This window comes from Salmo salar, chromosome 11, assembly GCF_965601325.2.
Source record: "Salmo salar chromosome 11, fSalSal1, whole genome shotgun sequence".
Taxonomy (NCBI): domain Eukaryota; kingdom Metazoa; phylum Chordata; class Actinopteri; order Salmoniformes; family Salmonidae; genus Salmo; species Salmo salar.
In genome coordinates, this window is record NC_138301.1 from 110,383,919 (window position 1) to 110,396,954 (window position 13,036).

At 42.2% G+C, this 13,036-nt stretch overlaps 1 protein-coding gene across 5 annotated transcripts in view; it reads left to right on the forward strand.

Annotated features, from left to right (window-relative positions):
• The first annotated feature begins 715 nt into the window (after positions 1 to 715).
• The window catches only part of LOC100380650 (EH domain-binding protein 1-like protein 1), a 38,282-nt gene continuing 25,961 nt past the window's right edge, over positions 716 to 13,036 (forward strand). Inside the window, exons 1-7 of one of the 5 annotated variants that reach the window (XM_045690109.2) lie at positions 716 to 1,327; positions 10,446 to 10,503; positions 10,627 to 10,722; positions 10,878 to 10,931; positions 11,067 to 11,245; positions 11,364 to 11,503; positions 11,712 to 11,786. In XM_045690109.2, the coding sequence (XP_045546065.2) occupies positions 1,224 to 1,327; positions 10,446 to 10,503; positions 10,627 to 10,722; positions 10,878 to 10,931; positions 11,067 to 11,245; positions 11,364 to 11,503; positions 11,712 to 11,786 (706 nt within the window). In that variant the 5' untranslated portion in view covers positions 716 to 1,223. The remainder of the gene's footprint in view (positions 1,328 to 10,445; positions 10,504 to 10,626; positions 10,723 to 10,877; positions 10,932 to 11,066; positions 11,246 to 11,363; positions 11,504 to 11,711; positions 11,787 to 13,036) is intronic. The other 4 variants (XM_045690110.2, XM_045690114.2, XM_045690115.2 and 1 more) reach the window with 4 other exon arrangements.

A 13,036-nucleotide genomic window follows, 5' to 3' on the forward strand; every position in this document is an offset into this window, starting at 1 on the left:
TCAATAAATGTATATAACTCCTAGTCATAACATGCTTTGATTTTTTAATAGCCTGTGATCGATCGTGCATCCTCTCTGTCAATGTTGTTGTAAGACTATTGCAGAGGAAAGGAGAGGTACACATGAGCTGCTGTGTTCCACGTGTAGGCTGTATCACACTTCTCTATCCTCAGCTGCCTCTGTCCACCCACCCCTCCCTCTTCTCCTTCCAAAAATATACTCCACACAGCTATGGAAAATCCCTATGCATGTCTACTCGAATACCCGTTGGGACAGGACATCTCTCTTCATGGAAAATCATGCATCATCTTATTTCCCAATGTGCGTTTGGCCCAAATTGAATCACAAACCGTTTAGATAAGTAAGGAAATTAAAGGATGTTCTTAAAATGTAAATCAAATATTAGGATAAAAGTGTCAAATAGGCAAGAGCGCTTTACAAATGGATACAATGTATACTGCAGAGAACAGTGCCAATAATAGTTTGAGTGAACAATTCAGGACAAAGTATTCATTTTGAATATACTTCAGCAAAGTTGTATAAGTGTCATCTGACTCGTTAACGGTCATCATACTGACAGTGGCATCGTACCATGGACGGAATCCAAAGTCTGAAATGTTATTGTTTACTGTTGTACGGATAGGCAAAAAGAAGATAAAAGACAGGGAATTTTGCATACTGCCGCGTCATCAATGCTTTGCAACCGCTCCCCTTCTTTATCTGCTGCCTACAGACTCAACAAATGATACCACTTGGAGAGTTTATTGCACTGTCAGTATAACGTAGCCTAAAATGTGTTATGGTGGCTTTATCGGAGAGTTTTATTTCCCTGGCTGGGCGAAGGACAGCTATTATATACCTGGATGAATTGTCGACACTGTCTTTTAACTCGGGAATGCATATTGTGGACTAGCAGTTGCATTTAGGATATTTGTTTTTCCTTATTCTAACCATGTGGAAGTGTTGAAATGCGCACGACAGTGGATTCGGTTCCGCTTATAAATACTGTATTTAATAATTACGGTAGTTCCGTGCTACATGTTTTTTTTTCTTCGAGGCGTTTAGTTGATGGCGACAGTTTTGTGTGGCTCAACTCAATTAAACTTCTTCACCTGCGGCTGTTCCTTTTGAACACGGTCAGCTTGAAGACAACGGTTTTACACACCACGAACTGTCATTGAGCAACCATACTTTCTAAAACTTTTTAATACCTCAACTAAATTATGACTTCGGTTTGGAAAAGATTACAACGCGTCGGCAAGAAAGCTTCAAAATTCCAGTTTGTGGCGTCTTATCAAGAACTTGTGTTGGAATGCACGAAGAAATGGTAGGTTATGTCATTTATTTAGGTTAAACGAACTCATTTTCACAACATCCCATTGGCTCACGTTATCTATCTGCTCCCATGAAGGGCGTTTCTCCTTGTAATATTTCTACTTTAATGTTAGGTTTGCGCAGCCTACCACCATGGACACTGCTTTAGGCATCCTTGTCAAGACCCTTTTCCATTTATTTGATCCAACCCATAACGGACCGTATTCCATTTCCGTACCAGTGACAACAGAGTTACAGGAAGAGCGCAGAATGCGGTTAGTTCGCTGTTTCCCCTGAAACAGTCATATGAATAAGAGAAGCGCGTGAGCTGCCGTCACTAGCTACCACAACCACAAAGTCATAATGATGGCCAAACTCTGCCTATTTCTCCAATTGTTATATTTAAAATGTTATTGCTAGCCTTATGTTTAACCCTTGCCATAAATTAAGACCAACGTTTTTTTTACGCTATAGACACTTTTGTGGCTGTGAAATCGAATTGAACCTCTACATTTCCGCGTGTATTGTAATTATAGTAGGCTATCGGCACAGGATAAGCACTATTTTCACGCCACTTTGATACCAACGTGACTTTTTCGTAACAGGTTAGAACTTACGCAGCATTTCAGGAGAATTAACGTAGCAGGTTAGGAAACTATATAGGGTTTGCAAAAATACTCTACTAACTTGCTACGAAAATTACTTAGTATCAGAGTGGCGTGAAAAGACTATCCCATAGGCACAGGTCTACTGTAGATGTAATGCACACAATAGGCATCAATACTCCTACCACAAGCCTACCTCATCACTGTCAGACTGGTAAATAACAGACATTACTCAGTTCACTCAGCTGACAGGAGAATCTGTATCATGATGATGATGATGATGATGATGCCCTGTCATGACCAGATACTGGGAAGCAGGGCAAATGTTTTCAAGAGTGATATCACTTCTAACTTAATTTGTTTCACTATGATTGGATTTGTTGGTATTTATTTGTACTGTTATTTAGGCTATCTGTGTTGATGCCATCATACATGTCATCAATTAGGCTAGCATTTGCCTACTTTGAGCTTAAGAGGAGAAGGGCCTCATAATTGATTCAATTAAACAATGCTTTCTTCACTCTTAGCGAAATCCGAAAGTTACTACTTACTTATTTTCTATAAATCATGATAAGGGAGATCTTTGAATGTGATCTTTCAAGATTGTTTAATGAGTGTCTGAGTTGCACCCTAGTAGACTATACAACAATGTAATTTGTAAACAGGCCTGCCATGCCTGTCCTTGAGTATTCTGTCATGTTCCAACAGAGCTATAGCATGTGCTATTGTGTACTGTACAGTAGTGTGACTATATCATTCTTTCTTAGCAGATAAGATTTAAACTTGGACTAAAACACAGACCATTTGAAATCTGATACAACGTCCGTGCGTTGAGCCTTGGAGCGTTGAGCCTTGGAGCGTTGAGCCTTGGAGCGTTGAGCCTTGGAGCGTTGAGCCCCATCAGGGTGATGGATCGATTCAAATCACATTTTATTTGTTGCATGTGCCGAATACAACAGGTCTACGCTTTATCATGAAACGCTTATCTACGAGCCCTTTCCCAGCAATGCAGAGTTAATATGAAAAAAGAAAGGAAATATTAACTCAATAAACAATAACAGTAACAGGGCTCTATACAAGGAGTACCGAGTCAATGTGCCGGGGTACAAGGTAGTTTTGTATTTGTATTTTGTATTTATTATGGTTCCCCATTAGTTAGGCAGCAGCTACTCTTCCTGGGGTTTATTATGGTTCCCCATTAGTTAGGCAGAAGCTACTCTTCCTGGGGTTTAATATAGTTCCCCATTAGTTAGGCAACAGATACTCTTCCTGGGGTTTATTATGGTTCCCCATTAGTTAGGCAACAGCTACTCTTCCTGGGGTTTATTATGGTTCCCCATTAGTTAGGCAGCAGCTACTCTTCCTGGGGTTTATTATAGTTCCCCATTAGTTAGGCAACAGATACTCTTCCTGGGGTTTATTATGGTTCCCCATTAGTTAGGCAGCAGCTACTCTTCCTGGGGTTTATTATGGTTCCCCATTAGTTAGGCAGCAGCTACTCTTCCTGGGGTTTATTATAGTTCCCCATTAGTTAGGCAGCAGCTACTCTTCCTGGGGTTTATTATGGTTCCCCATTAGTTAGGCAGCAGCTACTCTTCCTGGGGTTTATTATAGTTCCCCATTAGTTAGGCAGCAGCTACTCTTCCTGGGGTTTATTATGGTTCCCCATTAGTTAGGCAGCAGCTACTCTTCCTGGGGTTTATTATAGTTCCCCATTAGTTAGGCAGCAGCTACTCTTCCTGGGGTTTATTATGGTTCCCCATTAGTTAGGCAGCAGCTACTCTTCCTGGGGTTTATTATAGTTCCCCATTAGTTAGGCAGCAGCTACTCTTCCTGGGGTTTATTATGGTTCCCCATTAGTTAGGCAGCAGCTACTCTTCCTGGGGTTTATTATGGTTCCCCATTAGTTAGGCAGCAGCTACTCTTCCTGGGGTTTATTATGGTTCCCCATTAGTTAGGCAGAAGCTACTCTTCCTGGGGTTTATTATAGTTCCCCATTAGTTAGGCAGCAGCTACTCTTCCTGGGGTTTATTATGGTTCCCCATTAGTTAGGCAGCAGCTACTCTTCCTGGGGTTTATTATAGTTCTCCATTAGTTAGGCAGAAGCTACTCTTCCTGGGGTTTATTATGGTTCCCCATTAGTTAGGCAGCAGCTACTCTGGGATGGAGGGAGGGTAGAGAGGAGGGATGGAGGGAGGGAGAGTAGAGAGGAGGGATGGAGGGAGGGTAGAGAGGAGGGATGGAGGGAGGGTAGATAGGAGGGAGGGAGAGAGGAGGGATGGAGGGAGGGTAGAGAGGAGGGATGGAGGGAGGGTAGAGAGGAGGGATGGAGGGAGGGTAGAGAGGAGGGATGGAGGGATGGAGAGAGGAGGGATGGAGGGAGGGAGAGTAGAGAGGGAGAGTAGAGAGGAGGGATGGAGGGAGGGTAGATAGGAGGGAGGGATGGAGGGAGAGAGGAGGGATGGAGGGAGGGTAGATAGGAGGGATGGTTCCCCATTAGTTAGGCAACAGATACTCTTCCTGGGGTTTATTATGGTTCCCCATTAGTTAGGCAGAAGCTACTCTTCCTGGGGTTTATTATGGTTCCCCATTAGTTAGGCAGCAGCTACTCTTCCTGGGGTTTATTATGGTTCCCCATTAGTTAGGCAGCAGCTACTCTTCCTGGGGTTTATTATGGTTCCCCATTAGTTAGGCAGAAGCTACTCTTCCTGGGGTTTATTATGGTTCCCCATTAGTTAGGCAGAAGCTACTCTTCCTGGGGTTTAATATAGTTCCCCATTAGTTAGGCAGAAGCTACTCTTCCTGGGGTTTATTATGGTTCCCCATTAGTTAGGCAGAAGCTACTCTTCCTGGGGTTTATTATGGTTCCCCATTAGTTAGGCAGCAGCTACTCTTCCTGGGGTTTATTATGGTTCCCCATTAGTTAGGCAGCAGCTACTCTTCCTGGGGTTTATTATGGTTCCCCATTAGTTAGGCAACAGCTACTCTTCCTGGGGTTTATTATAGTTCCCCATTAGTTAGGCAGAAGCTACTCTTCCTGGGGTTTATTATGGTTCCCCATTAGTTAGGCAACAGCTACTCTTCCTGGGGTTTATTATGGTTCTCCATTAGTTAGGCAGAAGCTACTCTTCCTGGGGTTTATTATGGTTCCCCATTAGTTAGGCAACATATACTCTTCCTGGGGTTTATTATGTTTCCCAATTAGTTAGGCAGCAGATACTCTTCCTGGGGTCCAGCAAAATTAAGGATGTTATACAGTTTTTAACATTACAATACATTCATTACAGAATTCACAACACTCTAAGTGTGTGCCCTCAGGCCCATACTCCACTACCACATATCTACAACACAAAATACAATGTGTACATGTGTGTATCATGTGTGTGTATGCATGTGTCTCTGCCTATGTTTGTGTTGCTTCACAGTGCGCCTCCCATAGTCTATTCTGGACTTGGGGACTGTGAAGAGACCTTTAGTGGCATGTGTTGTGGGGTATGCATGGGTGTCTAAGCTGTGTGCTAGTCGTTTAAACAGACAGCTCGGTGCTTTCAACATGTCAATACCTCTCACAAATACAAGTAGTCAATATCTCCTCTACTTTGAGTCAGGAGAGATTGGCATGCATATTATTAATGTTTGCTCTCTGTGTACATCCAAGGGCCAGCTGTGCTGCCCTGTTCTGAGCCAACTGCAATTGTCCTAAGTCCCTCTTTGTGATGCCTGACCACACGACTGAACAGTAGTCCAGGTGCGACAAAACTGGAGCCTGTAGGACCTGCCTTGTTGATAGTGTTGTTAAGAAGGTAGAGTAGCACTTTATTATGGACAGACTTTAGTGAATGATTTGTCCCAAATACAATGCTTTTAGTTTTTGAAATAGTTTTTGAAATATTTAGGGCTAACTTATTACTGAAACTAACTGCATCTCTTTGTTAAGTGTTGCAGTCATTTCAGTCGCTGTAGTAGCTGACGTGTATAGTGTTGAGTCATCCGCATACATAGGCACACTGGCATTACTCAAAGCCAGTGGCATGTCATTAGTCAAATCAAATCAAATTTATTTATAAAGCCCTTTTTACATCAGCTGATATCTGATGTAAAATTCAAAAAAGGTAATGGGCCTAGACAGTTGCCCTGGGGAATGCCTGATTCTATCTGGATTATGTTGGAGAGGCTTCCATTAAAGAATACCCTCTGTGTTCTGTTAGACAGGTACCTCTTTATCCACAATATAGCAGGGAGTGTAAAGCCATAACACATACATTTTTCCAGCAGCAGACTATTATCGATAATGTCAAAAGCCGCACTGAAGTCTAACAAAACAGCCCCCACAATATTTTTTATCATCTATCTCTCAGCCAACCATCAGTCATTTGTGTAAGTGCTGTGCTTGTTGAATGTCCTTCCCTATAAGTGTAAAATTAAAGGGTAAAAGTGACTAGGCAATCAGGATATATAATAAAAAGAGTAGCAGCAGCATATGTGAAGAGTGTGAAAGTGTGTCTATGTGTGTGTGTGTGTGTATGTGTGTTGGAGTGTCAGTTTAGTATGTGTGAGTGTGTATGTGTGTGTTGGAATGTCAGTGTAGTACAGTTGAAGTCGGAAGTTTACATACACCTTAGCCAAATACATTTAAACTCAGTTTTTCACAATTCTTGAAATTCAACCCTAGTAAGAATTCCCTGTCTTAGGTCAGTTAGGATCACCATTTTATTTTAAGAATGTGAAATGTCAGAATAATAGCAGAGAGAATTATTTATTTCAGCTTTTATTTCTTTCATCACATTCCCAGTGGGTCAGTAGTTTACACTCAACTAGTATTTAGTACCATTGCCTTTAAATTGTTTAACTTGGGTCAAACGTTTCAGGTAGCCTTCCACAATAAGTTGGTGAATTTTGGCCCATTCCTCCCGACAAAGCTGGTGTAACTGAGTCAGGTTTGTAGGACTCCTTGCTCACACACACTTTTTCATTTCTGCCCACAAATTTTCTATAGGATTGAGGTCAGGGCTTTGTGATGGCCACTCCAATACCTTGACTTTGTTGTCCTTAAACCATTTTGCCACAACTTTGGAAGTATGCTTGGGGTCAATTGTCCATTTGGAAGACCCATTTGCGACTAAGCTTTCTGACTGATGTCTTGAGATGTTACTTCAATATATTCACATAATTTTTCTTTCCTCATGATGCCATCTATTTTGTGAAGTGCACCAGTCCCTCCTGCAGCAAAGCACCCCTACAACATGATGCTGCTACCCCCCTGCTTCATGGTTGGGATGGTGTTCTTCGGCTTGCAAGCGTCCCCCTTTTTCCTCCAAACGTAACGATGGTCATTATGGCCAAACAGTTCTATTTTTGTTTCATCCGACCAGAGGACATTTCTCCAAAAAGTACGATCTTTGTCCCCATGTGCAGTTGAAAACCGTAGTCTGTCTTTTTTATGGCGGTTTTGGAGCAGTGTCTTCTTCCTTGCTGAGGTTCTTCCTTGCATTCAGGTTATGTCGATATAGGACTCGTTTTACTGTGGATACAGATACTTTTGTACCTATTTCCTCTAGCATCTTCACAAGGTCCTTTGCTGTTGTTCTAGGATTGATTTGCACTTTTTGCACCAAAGTACTCTAGTCTCTAGGAGACAGAACGCATCTCCTTCCTGAGCAGTATGACGGCTGCATGGTCTCATGGTGTTTATACTTGCGTACTATTGTTTGTACAGATGACTATGGTACCTTCAAGCGTTTGGAAATTGCTCCCAAGGATGAACCAGACTTGTGAAGGTCTACATTTTTTTTCTGAGGTCTTGGCTGATTTCTTCTGATTTTCCCATGATGTCAAGCAAAGAGGCACTGAGTTTGAAGGTAGGCCTTGAAATACATCCACAGGTACACCTCCAATTGACTGAAATGATGTCAATTAGCCTATCAGAAACTTCTAAAGCCATGACATCATTTTCTGTAATTCTCCAAGCTGTTTAAAGGCACAGTCAACTTAGTGTATGTAAACTTCTGACACATTGGAATTGTGATACAGTGAATTATTAGTGAAAAAATCTGTCTGTAAACAATTGTTGGAAAAATTACTAATTCACAAAGTAGGTCCTAACCGACTTGCCAAAAGTATAGTTTGTCAACAAGAAATTTGTGGAGTGGTTGAAAAATGAGTTTTAATGACTCCAACTTAAGTGTATGTAAACTTCCGACCAGTGAGTGTGTGGGTAGAGTCCAGTGAGTGTGTGGGTAGAGTCCAGTGAGTGTGTGGGTAAAGTCCAGTGAGTGTGTGGGTAGAGTCCAGTGAGTGTGTGGGTAGAGTCCAGTGAGTTTATGGGTAGAGTCCAGTGAGTTTATGGGTAGAGTCCAGTGAGTGTGTGGGTAGAGTCCAGTGAGTTTATGTGTAGAGTCCAGTGTGTGTTCATAGAGCCAGTGCAAGAATATCAGTGAGAAAGAAAAGGGTGTCAATGTAAATTGTCCACGTGGCCATTTGATGATCTGTTCAGCAGTCTTATGGCTTGGCGCTCAGGTATCGCTTGTAGTCTATGACTTGGGTGGTTGGAGTCTTTGACAATTTTTAGGGCCCTCCTCTGACTCCGCCTGGTATAAAGGTCCTGGATGGCAGGGAGTTTGGACCCAGTGATGTACTGGGCCGTACGCACTACCCCTTTGCGGTCGGATGCCAAGCAGTTGCCATACAAAACGTTGATGCAGAAAGTCAAGATGCTCTCAATGGTGCAGCTGTCAAAGCCACGGGAAGTAGGGATGCAGCACCCCCTGAATAATCAGAATAATTACAATATATATATAAATAAACATTTTCGAAAAAAAAGAAATGTGCACTGGGCCTTTAATAGTCCTGTATTAGCGGGCCGGTATAGCCGTCTGCAGCGTGAGGATCTGAGTGACCATGACAAATATTTTCAGCCTCCTGAAAAGGCATTGTCATGCATTTACAACTGTGTTGGTGTGTTTGGACCATGATATATCCTTAGTGATGTGAACACAGAGGAACATGAAGCTCTCCACTTGAACTGGGTATCACTTATAATAACACAAACATGAAGAGTGATCAAACTGTCCATCTCATGTTTAGTAATAAGCTGTTCTAACATGAGAACCAATGAGGGGGAGTTGTTTTTGTTGAGAAAGCCTTACTACTGGTTGCAGCTGTCAGGGTCAAAGTCTTCAGTCTCAACAAATGATCAGTCTTGCCTCTGGTTGAGTTTATGACAGCTGGAGCATGACACAGCAGCCTGTTTTTGGTGTGAGTCATATTGGCCTCTGGTAACTCAGGAAGGAGTATGGGTGTGTTTTCTCCTGTTGTAATGGGTTTGCCTGTCCCAGTATGTCAGTCTATTTCTGTGCCCTATGATACCACAATGTTTTAAAAACAACCCCCTCCCCACCCAAACATGCCATTTGGCTCCCTTCTGCGCTGTTGCTCTAACAATCCGAGACAGAACTGAATTTGCCCCTGCTTTCTATGTTCTCCTAAACAGGCTGCATTAGCCCAATGACTCTCTATGTTAGTAAGGAGTCCCCTGCACTAGAGGAACTTCAATTCAGTTTTGATAGATCCTACAATAGTAATATATTAAACAGGGCCTTCATTTCACGTGTATTACAATTTACAAGCAATATTAGTGAGCAGACAGCTCAACTGTATTCCGGAATAACATGATATAGTTGTAATAAAGTGGGAGGGTCTTGTTATAACATAAACAATTAGGATGGGAGGGTCTTCAGACTGTAGATTAAAAGTGATTGAGCAATATGGGTCCTTCCTCTTGTGTACCCCACCCCCAGAGGCCTCAAGAAAGCAGTGGCATTGGCCTTAATGCAGCTTCCTTCCATTATTCCCGTGTTGCAGAAGCCCGAGCTTCTCCTTCTAACCAACACAATAGACAAACCAAGGGTTGGAAACTTCTCCCAGTCAGTGGAGACAGAGCAACACTTGTATAATATTACACATTGAGGACAGATAGAATAGCAATGTATCTGACAAACAGTCAAACATTTGTGTAGGCCTATGACATATTTCATGAATGCATTATGTAATGTAAAATAGATTCCGAGATTTACTTTAGACACACACACACACACACACACACACACACACACACACACACACACACACACACACACACACACACACACACACACACACACACACACACACACACACACACACAGTCTCTTCCAGCCCTTGGGTTGTGTGTATTGGGTTCCAGCTGATTGTCTGCTATCCACCCTCTTCTTCATCTGTTGTGGAATAGAACATCTGTTAGGGCATGATTCCCCAGGGATGACACTGACTGGGGAAGCAGTCCCGTTCTTCTCAGAAAATTGTTTCATAACAAATAACAGAGAACTTGTGTGTTGGTGTTTGTATTAGTGTTTTTGTGGAAATTATTACATTGAAACGCCAAAGAAGATAACTTATGCTGAATTATGTAAGGACTAAAATAATCTACAAAACAATTTATTGCATTTCTCACTGTTTCTTGTCTCATTGTCCCTTTTTGTATGATTTTAGGCAACCAGATAAAGTCAGGGTGGTTTGGACGAGAAGAAATAGGCGTATGTGCTCTAAGGTAAATACTAACCATGTTTTACTTACCTCAAAACAGCACATCTCTTATCCCACGAGGATGGCAGGGATGCAGTTCCAGAATTTGTATCATGTTTTGATGTAGTCTTGATCTCTCTCTCTCTAGCTTCATGGATGGCAGCCGGGCATCAAGAACCCCTACAGGGGGATGGTGGTTTGGCCCGTACCTGAAAACGTGGATATCTCCCTCACACTCTTCAGGGTAAATATCACCCCATGGGTATTCATGAGTACGCTGCACCATAGCTATTTGCTTCTGTGATAAATAATCTTTAGACATTTCTAATGTAAATTGACAACATCCAACAACATGTGTCCTTTTCCCCTGTCATTTCCATCTCTGTACTTACCCACTAGGATCCCCATTCTGATGTGTTTGAAGACAAAGACTGGACATTTGTCATTGAGAGTGTGAGTGTACTTTCTGCCTCTATCTAATACAATATCTCATAACAGGCAGCATTGAAATATAGAAGTTCATTAAAGATCATTAAATGGTACCACTAAAGCCCACTCATAAATGTATCCCTGCTGATTGCCTTGCAGGAGACAAAGGGTCAACGTAAGGTGTTGGCTGCAGTGGACGTGAATATGAAGAAGTTTGCCAGTGCCACTCCCACTCAGCAAGATCTGACATTGAAGCTGAAGCCCCTGTCTGTCAAGGTGGTGGAGGCCACTCTGAAGCTCTCCCTGTCCTGTGTGTTTCTCAGAGAGGGGAAAGCCACGTGAGTCCATCCCATAATATCCCACTAATGATAGATTCATAATTACCACTACAGTAATAACATCAGTAATGACTTCATTATGTATTTTAGATGACAATGCTGTGTTACTCTCCCACAGTGATGAAGACATGCAGAGCCTGGCCAGTCTGATGAGTGTCAAACCCACAGACATCGGTAACCTTGACGACTTCAACGAGAGTGATGAGGAGGAAGACAGGAGGTCTAGTGCTGGAGCTAGCATTAGCAAAGCTGCCGCAGGTACACTTCAATTATACACTCATACATACATCGTCAGATAAAACCTTACCTTCTTTGATGCTTTCTGTTATTCATTTATCTATTTGATGCTTTCCTTTCTCTCCAATAAATGATGGCATCCTCACTCTACCGCTTCATTTTTTAAAAGTCTATCTCCTGTCCCTTCTTTTTCATTCTCATTGCTTTCTTTCACCACTTTCTCTGCCAGCTCCTCTCCCTCCTGCTTGTCCGGTGCCTCCCCCGGGAAGGAGGCCTGCTCCTCTAAAGAAACCCCCTGTCATAGGTACCCTGCCTCTCTTCCCCTTGTTCTGTTCTTCATCTTGTATCTCCTTTCCAATCATCCTACCACAATACTTTATGTGTAAATGTATAAATTAGCATCATTTAGAAAAATCATATCCAAGGATGATACAAATGACAATTGTAACATTACATAGAGCTGATGGATCCACCAGTTCCACCAGTTACATCAGTTCCTTCAGTTCCACCAGTTCCCTCAGTTCCATCAGTTCCACCAGTTCCATCAGTTCCCTCAGTTTCACCAGAACAAGCGCATTTGCGAAAAAAGCACTGTCGTTGCACCAATGTACCTAACCATAAACATCAATGCCTTTCTTTAAAATCAATACACAAGTATATATTTTTAAACCTGCATATTTAGTTAATATTGCCTGCTAACATGAAATTGTGTCACTGCTCTTGCGTTCATTGCCTGGCTCGTTGCAAACTAATTTGCCAGAATTTTACGTAATTATGACATACCATTGAAGGTTGTGCAATGTAACAGGAATATTTAGACTTAGGGATGCCACCCGTTAGATAAAAATACGGACCGGTTCCGTATTTCACTGAAAGAAAACACTTTTGTTTTCGAGATGATAGTTTCGGATTCGACCATATTAATGACCAAAGGCTCGTATTTCTGTGTGTTTATTATATTATAATTAAGTCTATGATTTGATAGAGCAGTCTGACTGAGCGGTGGTAGGCACCAGCAGGCTCGTAAGCATTTATTCAAACAGCACTTTCGTGCGTTTTGCCAGCAACTCTTCGCAATGCATTGCGCTGTTTATGACTTCACGCCTATCAACTCCCAAGATTAGGCTGGTGTAACCGATGTGAAATGGCTAGCTAGTTAGTGGGGCGCGCGCTAATAGCGTTTTAAACGTCACTCGCTCTGAGACTTGGAGTAGTTGTTCCCCTTGCTCTACATGGGTAACGCTGCTTCGAGGGTGGCTGTTGTCGACGTGTTCCTGGTTCGAGCCCAGGTAGGAGCGAGGAGAGGGACAGAAGCTATACTGTTACACTGGCAATACTAAAGTGCCTATAAGAACATCCAATTGTCAAAGGTATATGAAATACAAATCGTATAGAGAGAAATAGTCCTATAATTCCTATAATAACTACAACCTAAAACTTCTTACCTGGGAATATTGAAGACTCATGTTAAGAGGAACCACCAGCTTTCATATGTTCCCATGTTCTGAGCAAGGCACTTAAACGTTAGCTTTCTTACATGGCACATATTGCACT